The sequence below is a fragment of the Rattus norvegicus genome, chromosome 19 (genome assembly GCF_036323735.1).
Source record: "Rattus norvegicus strain BN/NHsdMcwi chromosome 19, GRCr8, whole genome shotgun sequence".
In the NCBI taxonomy this organism is placed as follows: Eukaryota; Metazoa; Chordata; class Mammalia; order Rodentia; family Muridae; genus Rattus; species Rattus norvegicus.
Window position 1 is genome coordinate 14,988,511 of NC_086037.1, and position 10,487 is coordinate 14,998,997.

Genomic DNA, 10,487 nt, shown 5'->3' on the forward strand with positions numbered 1-10,487 from the left:
GCAGAGCTCGCCCTGCCCTCCTCCTCTCTGGAGTGGGAAAGCATGGAGACCTGAGAGGTTGGGAAGAGTTGGGGAACTCACAGCTGCTTTTCCTCTGACTGCAACTGCAGTGCAGGGCCAAAGAAGCCAGAGAGTCTCAGGGGATCCCCCCATTTCCTGATGTCATTGTCCTTGTGGATGTCCAGGATGAAGGCTGTGCTTGGCTGGGCCAGAAGCCCCGCAGACAGGTAGAAGATGCACAACTGGCCTGTGACCTCCCTGGGCACCCACTGGGACCCAGCTCAAGTGGCCACAGACACTCACCATGCACCCTGCCCCAGCCCTAAGCCTGTGCACACCAAGGCCATAGCACCTCTGCTAGTCCCTCCCACCATGAGTACTCCACCTTTGCCCCCTGGCTTGCTTACACTCTCTGTAGGGACCTCCTTGTGTGGTTTAGACACCAGGTTGATTATGACATCAGAGAAGGAGTTTGACAATGTTCCTTCTCTTTCAATATAGTGGAATAATTGAAGCACTATTGTTATTAGGTCTTCATTAAAAGTCTGATAGGATTCTGCATTAAAGCCATATGGCCTGAGATTTCGCTTTTTAATTTTTGGAGGGGCAAGCTATACTGACTGTATCTATTTTCTTCTGAGAATTATCCATGTACCTTCCCAGATCTGTGTTTATGTTGGTAATTGTTATCTGTCTAGAAAATACCAATATCAAATAGATTTTCAGTTTTCTTGAGTAAAGGCCTCTGAGATAAGACCTAATGATTGTTGAATTTGTTCATTGTCTATTGTTAGATCCCTCTTTCCATTTCTAATTGAGTCAACTTAAGTATTGTCTATGGTATGCAGTTTGTTTGTGGAGGAGTTGCCTATGTGGTGGATCTTCTCAACAAAAATACAAAAAAAGAAACAAACAACAAAACAAACAAACAAAAAAACCCAAAAAGACCCAAACCACAGACCTTGCTTCCCTTCACTCTTTGTATTTTTCACTTTTTTTGTAACTGACTAATTTGATTTGAGCCCTGAATTAATTTCCTGCCATCAAATCCTACCTGACATTCTATGGGATCAGGTTTGGCCTCATCTTGGTAAGAGCAACATATAACTACTGAAGCTTTTTCTGCTCTCTATAGTTGTGATGACGTCAAAACCTTACTGAAAACAATGCAAAGCAGGTTTTAGGCTGTATTAAAGCAGCCCACCATTTCAGTGTTCCCTCCAAGGTGCCATGGGACAGTATTAGCATATGTCTGCATGTAACTTGACAGTTTTCATTAGGGACTACACACACACACACACACACACACACACACACACACACACACACACTTTTCTGACATGGTGCACATTCTTTGCACACAAAGAAGAAAGTGAGCAGTAATGAAAACACACCAATAATGGAATTGATGGAGGGAGCTGTGGGGAACCTGGGGCTTAGAGAGGCCCTGTGCAGGCTCTCCTTTTGTTGGAGGAGAAACTTCAAGTGCAATGTGGTTCTTTATTTTCTTTCTCTAAAGCACAGAGGTCTAGGGTGGAACACAGGGCTTTGAGCATGTTCGGCAAGTACAGTCCCAATGAATTAAATCCTAGGGCTGGAACCTATTAATCTTCTACAGAATTACAGAGCAGCCTGGATGAAGACTCTCAGCTGAAAAGGTGGACATATCAAGACAGGCACTGACAATGGCTGACTGACTTGACTGAAGAGTGGTAATGTTTTGCTATCTCATAGGAAAAGAAGGCCCCTCCTACCACACTGTACTCTAAGGACAGTTTATTCAGGTTAGGATGACATGAACTATTGTCTCAGGTCACAGATGTCAGCACAAAGTATCCAAGGTATTGTATGCCAATGGTAGCATCAACAGAACAAAGCACACAGTGTCATGAAGACATAAATTATGAGTTTGTGTAGCAAGACCCAGGCCTCTTCCAGGGTCTTAGATAGTAACTGAGAACCTCAAATACGTTGGTGATGTGATAGTGTGGTGTGAATCTAGTTACAACTAGTTTCTATTGTGACACAGATGACTCTTTTTGTGTCATGTTCAGCTTATAATGAATGACTAGACCTAAGCATGAGAATAACCAAATACTACATTGCTTCTCTACCTGCTGAGCTTTTAAAAGCCCTGGTGTGACAGCAAGCTTTTGTGGACATTCTGGATTATTCCTTCTGTACTTTAACTCTCTGAGTCACCTCCACTCTCAGTAAGTTAGTTCAATTCCATAAATTGGAAATCAGTCACCTGGAAAAAATACATTCTCAATACGATCCCAGATTGGCCATGGAAAAAGGGTAGCTTGAACTGTCCCACCTAGGTTGGACTTGCACAGGCCTGCTCTCCAACAGAAACCTCTGTTCACAGCTGCAGGCTACATTCACTATGGATGCTTTGAGGTTCCTCCCTAAACTGCTGAGATTAAAAAAATTTTCTTGCTAACAATAAAAAAACTCATTATGCCAATCTGGACTAAAGGAATCTAGTTTCTATTCTGTATTTTATCAGATGTGCATAATACATATGGTCATCATAGATAACAGGTGAAAGATCTGCTCTAATATGGACACTAAGTGATGCTGGAGGATGATCCTGACCCTCAATGAGCAGTGGGGACACCAGAGCATTGTAGGGATGCCTGACAACCTAACACATTGAGCACGCACGGCTCAGTAAGTTCCCTGTGAACACACATCTCCTGAGATCTCTCTATTTGATTGGAGGTGATCCTGTCCACCTAATACAGCACCTCATGTGGAATAACAAAAGCCACCTGCAGGAGCTGTGGTGATGACTCACAGGGTAGAGCATCTGCTGCTCTCTCAGAAGAACCACATGAACCCTAACAATTGGGTAGAGCATGTCAGTGATTACTTCATAAAGTGTGTGTCCGAGAAACAGCCTCATTATCCACACAAAAGACACTGTCACACTGGGTACCCCTTGGTGACTTTGAATTCACTTATTAGCCCAGGCTCCATGGAACATGCAGAGATCCATCTCCACCTGTCAGTTCTAAGTCCACAGGAGGGACAGAACCCTTGAGTAAGAATGATGGTTTTAAGAGTCAAGAGATAGAATTCAATATTTATTCATAAGGAATACATTTTATAACAAAACAGGATTAAAATGAATAAAAATATTTAAAAATATTCGAAAGTGAAAAATAGTAACAAGAACATATAAATATGAAACAACAAAAAAATTTTCAATTAAAATCATAACAAAAATATTTCTAAACATCATATTCTTCACGAACATTTAGAAGCACAGATGTATTGCTGTTTCTCTTCTAGCACACATAATGAAAGGCGGTCCCCCCAGTTGTCTCGTAAGTGGTGATTTCTGAAGAAGAAAGTGAGTAAGACCTCAATCAGTCAGGCTGGCTTACTGTTATATAAATTTAGGGTCTCTAAGAAATGGCAAATTAACTCTGAGGAAGAATTTTCATCCAAAAAATGTTGTTACCATTCAGGATGTTTGTCATCAGAGACTCCTGAGAAAGCAACTTATTCGTCAGGAAGCTCTCTTACTGGGGTGTGTCCAATTCCAGCTCTCTTGCACTTTCTGAGACCTGGGAGAGGAAGGCAGTTTTTCAGACACTGATTTTGTGGGGAAATGCAAGCCAGCTGTCAGAATGCTGCCTTCTACCACCTCAGTTCTATTGGAAAGTCGACATGGACCTTTTAACTGATATCATTGTTGCTAACTGCAGGAAGAGAAAAATCTCCAGCAAGCCTCACAGTAATGTGGGCTGACAATCTGGGACCCAGACTTATACCAGTGCAAACCAAGAACAGGGCAATGGAAAGAGACCTCATTGGGTTGCAGGAAGAAAGGAGATGTCCATATGTCACCAAGGTTAAAGCCAATGACAAGAACTAATTTGACATTTGCACTTGGTTCTTATCCCAGAAAGGTGCTTCCTACACAAGAAGTCACATGACCAGAGAGTGTCACTTGTCAAAGAACCAAGAACTTGTTCAAAACTCTGCATAGGATCTAATCTATCACATGGATATGCAATAATGAGGTGTGTTATTAATCTGTCACCATTTCTAGACTGCAGCTTCAAAAAGAGCAGCAAAATATGCTTGCACAATAATTCAGTTTCTGAAAAGTGTTTACCTTCCCAGAATACTTGTGCATAGGCAGAGCAATGAACAATTCCATTACATGAGGTGGTTGGCTGGTTGTGAGTGTAAATAGAAAGGTGATAGGAGAAAGCAAAGATGAATCAAATTGGAAATGATATCAGATATTGTTAAGCTAACATATCTGCTCGTCCCTACCAGATGCTGGGTCTGGACGTTGCTGGTCTTTATCTTTCTTGTTGAAGTCAACCAAATATTTCTGTTTCAGTGCACAATCAAGATGTACCTCCTTGCTCTCCTGTTTCAGTGGGACCAACTTCTTCCTGCATGTGTTCTCCATCAGGAGCTGGCTGAGCAGGTTTCTGGAAATACAGTCTGCATAGTAAGATCATGCTGCCCCTTTCTCCCATTCCCACTCCTGAGTGCCACTAACTCTACCAGGACCCAGATACCCATGAAGACTTAATAAAATACATCTCGATACATATAATGCTCCTGCACAAACCACAAAGAGTTAATTCGGGGGAGAATAAATTGTTTGTTTGGCTCAAGCACCAATTATTGTCCACATCTCTCAAAAAGAACACAGATCTACATCTATCCATGAAAGCCCAATGCATGGGGGCAACATCAATTAGCAGTGGGCCAATACCCTCAAAGGAGGTCAGTACAACCAAGAGAAGGTCATGCTAACCATGTGGTCCACGCACTGAGTGTTGTAAAACCTGGTATGACCCCAGAGGTCCAGGTCAGCCTAATAACCTGCTGACTTCAATCAGTACTGTTCTATCTAGAGCCGTCTGAAGATGCCTAAACAATCCTGGGATGAGTAACAGTCTTTTATGGAACTGAAAACTGAGTCCTAATGACCCTGGCACACTGATGTGTGAACAGCACAAGAGATAGAACCAGAGCTGAAGACCATCCAATCCAGAACAATGAAAGTCAGAAATGGCCATTCCACAGGTGATAGCCTTTCTGACCAGGACTTAGCTAGAGAAGGTCATCTCCTTCTTCAGCTTATGGCTGTTCTCATGGATCTCAGTGTTCTCCATCTCTAAGTTGTGCAGAATTGACATGACCTCCTCCTCCATTCTCTCCAGGTCTTCATAATAAGGATTTGGCCTGAAGTGTGGCCTGGCCCCAAATGATAGAATACAATGAACATCAGCATTTAGGAATATATGAACTCAGGGTGGGTCCTGTACTACCCCAGTCCTGGAAGGACACCTTCTGAATTCTACATATTGGGATCTTCTTTAGCTTCAGAAACGTGTTTTTCTGAGTCCAGGACACCAGAATCTCAGCATCCAGATGGAGGGCTCCCTGGCTCCCTTTGTTCAGTCAAGAAGAAATCTGCAGTCAAGCCAGTTAAGCTATCAAGAGCCTTGGCCACACCTCTCCATGCTCCCCCACCCCATCACACCCAGAAATCTGTGATTTCTTTTATCCTGTTTTGATAAAAGACCATATATCAACACAAAATTATAATCTGCACAACGAATACAAATATACAGGCAAACGTGCTCACATAGGCAAAGAACTGTGCTGTTGACAGTGGGGCTCCCAGAACAAAGCATTCACATCACCATGAAAGTGTTACAGGTAAATACTCAGCCCAAGACATAGACCACTAGATTCCAATTGTGGAGGGAAATATAAACATATAAAAGTTGTCCATATGTATTTGGACATTTGCACACACAGACTCACAAACTGAGACACACCCACAATACAGAGAATTGTAAAGAGTCAGAAAAGAGAAAGACAAATATGGAAACAGAGAGCACTGTGAGAAACAGGAGAAATACATGCACCATTGCTGTCTCAGAGTATAAGACACACAGACAATGACAAACAGGCCTGAGCCTGAGACCTTCTAGTCAAGCATTGAGATGAACAGTTTGAGACCAGGCCCCTCAGGCTGCTGCCTGGATCTTCCAGCACTCAGTCCCCTGCCTAGCAAGTACAGAGACTCACCATAAACTCACTGCAATTACAATCTTGCAAAGCCACCAGCTGTCAAGGGCTTTGCAAATGCACACTGGGCACTCACTCTCCCTGACTTTATTCCTGAAATCTTCATTCAGACCACAAGTTCTGCTTTTCAATAAATGGAAGCAGATGAGTCCATTTTCCATCTCGCTCCTCAGGAAGGGTCAGGTTCTGAATCTCCTCTATATGGGAGGTGAGGTTTAGCACAGGGTGGTTAGGGAGGCACAGCTTTCTAGAACCCAAAACCTAAATGGATAAGATGAAGGTAACCTTGCAGACCCAGGAATGAAATAAGACCATTTGGCTCGGTTCATACCTATTTTTCATGGATCTCTCTGTCAGAAACCTCAGGCGATCTCTCAGGTCATTTCTCTCCTCGGTAATGAGCTGCAGCTCTTTAATCAGTCTCTCCTTTTCCTTCTTGGCCTGCTTCTCGCTTAGGGCAGTTCCAGGGGATGATGTTTCTCTCCCAGCATCTGTAGGTAGAAGAACACAAGTGAACCTGCATGTGGAGAATGCATAGAGTGTACATAGACCACAGTGAGGCCTACACAGAACAAGCCTGGAACCCAGTGTCATTGCTAGGCGATTGGTCTATGCTTATGAGGCCTCCTCAGTGGATCTCAGTTCCCCACTACTCTATAGAGACCAAGAGATGTAAGCAGCCAGGTGTTCCCTATGCCGGATATCACATGCTTACATGGACCACGGAGATGGCTTCTCCCGGATTATTATCAGCTGAACGGGGTCCAGATTGCTTTCAGGACCCTCACCCCTGTGGTTTCAGAACTCAGATGATAAATTCACCATCCACAAAACTTGAGTGATTGGAGACACTCAGATGTCCTACCCTGATACTCTATGCCAACAATTTTGGGTGTAAAATGCATTTCTGGGGAGGATATGGTGAACAGACTTATCAATTCCCCTATTTGAAACACCAAATGCCCCAGAAGTGCCAATAGGATACAGGCTGAATCTTGGTCTACACGTTCCAAATAGTTTTGGTATTTTAAAAAAATGTTTGTAACACACAACCTCTAATATATAAAGCTAACGATGACCCTGCAATTAGAAGAAATCAGAGAAGGTCTAAGAACATAAGGTTATTGCCTGGAGCACAATTCTCTCCCTGTTTCTTCTGTCAGATATCCACTGTATTTAAAGAAGCAATGATAGTGAAATACATTGCTGTGCTGTCTAAACTCAGAAAAGGTGGACCCTCCATGACTCCTGATGGTGTTATTATATCAATGTAACATAACAAATGAACTCTAAAAGTAAAGGCCAGAAATTCACAGTATACTAGCATTGGCCTTACCATATCCTCCCTGTGGGGATGGGGAAACTAAAGTTCTGAAATCCTTGACTTTAAGGAATTGTGATATTCATGAAAATTCAATTCCTTTTCAGATGCTGCAGTTGTTATGGCCCATTGCTAGAAAGGTCAGCTTAAGCCTGCAGCCCCCCTGACAGGAAGCTCAAAATATACTGCCCAGAACTTACTACACATTCCCCAGAAGTGCTGTCTTTCTCCATCATTACTTTGAGACGAAAGGCCAGACTCCTTCACTCTAGTCTCTCCACAATCGATGTTCCCCCTCCCAAAATGCCCCCTAAGACAGGAAAACATGTCTTAGCTTGTGACTGCCAGACTCAGACTGAGAGAAACTAGGGCACTGGTCGTCACTACAATACAGGTGACATCACAGAGGATGCCAAGAACTTTCTAGGAGATAATAGAATGTCCAAGAAGGGACAGCAGATGTCATGGGGAGCAGACTTTGCCTCCTGCTAATGTTCTCGCTGTACTGAGCATAAGCTGAGGTGCCCTTTCCAGGAGACTTTCCTGGGGAGAGCCACTGGGAATCTCCTGCTTCCAAAGCCAAATTTTCCTCAAGGCTTGATTATAAAAAACTTAGTAGTTCCTATGCATTTAAATGAATGTTTCCTTCCATATCTTGCCCCAAAATGTCTCATCCTAACTCAAATTGTCCTCATTCACCAATGTTAGCCATTAAAACTTCCAGAGATTTCACACCAGCTTGAATATGCAGTCAAAAGTTCTCCTGTCTCATTATGTACAGGTGCTTTATATCACATCAAGAAATAGTCTGCATGGTAGGTTACGACATGGGTGTGTGTTAGGGGAACACTCATGAAGTCATGTGCTTAGCAATTGACAATTGCCAGAAAACTCCTTGGTTGAAAGATTTGAAGTCTTTATGGTTCTAGGAAAACTGTGGAGACCAGTTGGCAGAGGAAAATGCAATATTGGAGACTCCAGTGAAGGGAACCTCATGCTGCTTGTGGGGTTCTCCTCTCTGCACCAATGTCGCCAAAGGAGCACTGCTGACAGGCCTGAGTAAGACAGACCATGAGTTCATATCAGAAAAATGAAATAGTCAAGAGGTATAGGGGGTACACATAAACATCTAAAATGAGGCTATAAACATCATTAAGTGGATAGAGCGAGGTCCCAGCACCTGTACACTGGGAAATGGCCACCCCACCAAACACAAAATCATCTATCACAGTAAAAAATGAATACCTTATAAAATGCACACACTAACATTGATTGATCACATCCATAGTTCAAATTTGGGGGCAAATTCATGGCCCTATCTTTCTCTCAACTTATAAAGAAAAAAAAATAAGAAAGAAAGAGAAAAGAAAAAGTCAAAACAAAAAGCTCAAGCTTCTCATATGAGGACTGCAGGAAGTGTTATATGGGAGTCAGTTCTGATTAGGCCATTTTAGATAGAACAGTGCATAGTGACCCTTAATGTGATGGGCCCTATATAAATTGGAATTTTAACAAACTTCATCCAGAACATACAGAAGAGGCAAGGATGTGATCACCATGTCCTTGCTCTCTATCAGGTTATTTTTCTCTGTCCTTGATTGACAGGCATATAACAGCAACAACCTGAAATAGCTGGTAGACATTTGAAAACTACAAAATCTATAGTTGTGGGTTGCACACCTCAACTGTCAAAGGCTAATGCTGTCCTCACAGTCCTTGGAGGCCACTCTTGCAAGCCTATGTATTGGAAAGTGGAAGCAGGTTTATCTGAGCTTATAGTGAACCTGGCCAGCCAGGGGGAGGGCAACATGTAATACTTGAGAGCCTGTCTAAAACCAGCACAGAAACCCACACTTCATTCAAAGCATCATCTACGAATTCTCGATTATCTACCATTCTCTCCCTACCAGTTGTTCAGTTTGGAATGGTAGAAAAAACTGGAACTGATCTTTCTATTCTAAAGATCTTGATCTCTATTTCCTTAGGTCCACTTAAGAGTGCATAGAAATGGATATCGCCATCTGAACATCTTAGTATCATCTAATCTGTGTTTGTAGCATAATACTGTGCCTATGACAATCTAAAGCTTCCTTGAGTGTTGTTGCCCCATCAAGAAGTGTGATATACTGAGGCCAATCGTCAGGGATCCTTTCAAGGGGTTAGAAGAAAGTCATCAGACATACTCCACTTCTTTGTCCTTAGATTAAATCAAGTTGACACAATGTGAACCTGGTGGGCTATTTAACCATGCATCTTTCTCCCAATCCCACTTTCCTGAGGTCAGTCCATGGCAGAATTCATTCCCCACCATCTTAGATATTTCTTTGTGTATTTCCATAAGAGTCAGGTTTCTTTTTTTCTTAAATAGAATTAGTTGTAGTCAATCAACTGCTGCCCTATGTAAGAATGATTAGGATCTATTATAACTTACCACACTGTATTTGTGTATCCAAGTACGTTAGTGGAAATCCAGCATTACTGAGGAAATGGAAACCAGTGTTGTGGCCTTGCCTTTCTGTGCCTAGTCCTGGCTCACAGGCAGCAGGCAGCAGACCTTGAGGTCCTCTTCAGGGACAGAGTGATGTTGAATGGGCACTGAGCAGGCAGAGAAACACAGCTGAGGCAGCTCCTTTCAGTTATCAAACACATCATCTCCTTCCCGTCTTAAGGGCTACTGCTGAGGTCTTGCCCCCGTACCTACCTTAATAGCAGCAAATTTGTTACACAGCAGCCAGCTCTTTCCTATTGTTCTGTAATATGCCTCCACATCATGGATGCCAAGAAACAAACTAACAAAAAACAAAAAAACCTGACACTGAAGTGTGTGGTGCTGGTCACATACCCTGTTATGTTCTGTATGTTATGAGGTTTGTTATTATTAACAAGTTCCCCAACTATAAACTTCACATAGGACCCATCAGATTCAAGGCAAATAGGAAAATTATGTGTAAAATGTCCTGAGTCAGGGCCATAGGCAGCAGCATCCAGCACTTGTGCTTTAGCCCACGTGGATCTTGCAATGAGCTGGGCCTAGCAATGTCCAGTACCCAGTTGTGAGCTGTTGCTCTGGTTGAACTGTATTGGTGTG

At 42.7% G+C, this 10,487-nt stretch overlaps 1 protein-coding gene across 4 annotated transcripts; it reads right to left on the reverse strand.

The window, feature by feature from the left end:
* Window positions 1–3,079: 3,079 nt before the first annotated feature.
* On the reverse strand, window positions 3,080–9,982 carry LOC134483145 (uncharacterized). 4 transcript variants are annotated; one of them, XR_010060057.1, is made up of 5 exons: window positions 9,831–9,982; window positions 6,410–6,569; window positions 4,297–4,460; window positions 3,473–3,578; window positions 3,080–3,349 (listed from the first exon to the last, which is right to left on the reverse strand). XR_010060057.1 is itself a non-coding variant. In XM_063278391.1 (5 exons), exons 1-4 carry the CDS (start codon window positions 7,724–7,726, stop codon window positions 3,514–3,516), a joined length of 516 nt encoding a protein of 171 aa, XP_063134461.1. In that variant the 5' UTR covers window positions 7,727–7,870; the 3' UTR covers window positions 3,080–3,349; window positions 3,473–3,513. The 4 variants fall into 4 exon arrangements, 2 of the variants coding, with proteins under 2 accessions (XP_063134461.1, XP_063134462.1); XR_010060056.1 differs by lacking the exon at window positions 9,831–9,982 and adding an exon at window positions 7,600–7,870 and having other exon boundaries at window positions 4,297–5,223; XM_063278391.1 differs by lacking the exon at window positions 9,831–9,982 and adding an exon at window positions 7,600–7,870.
* Window positions 9,983–10,487: the final 505 nt, after the last annotated feature.

Coding starts and splice junctions, on each gene's coding strand:
- LOC134483145 (XM_063278391.1), bottom strand. CDS start 7,726: ATGTTTTCCTGTCTTAGGGGGCATTTTGGGAGGGGGAACATCGATTGT. Junction 6,570..7,599: donor GCACTTCTGGGGAATGTGTA/GTAAGTTCTGGG, acceptor TTCTACCTACAG/ATGCTGGGAGAGAAACATCA. Junction 4,461..6,409: donor GAGAGATCCATGAAAAATAG/GTATGAACCGAG, acceptor CTGTATTTCCAG/AAACCTGCTCAGCCAGCTCC.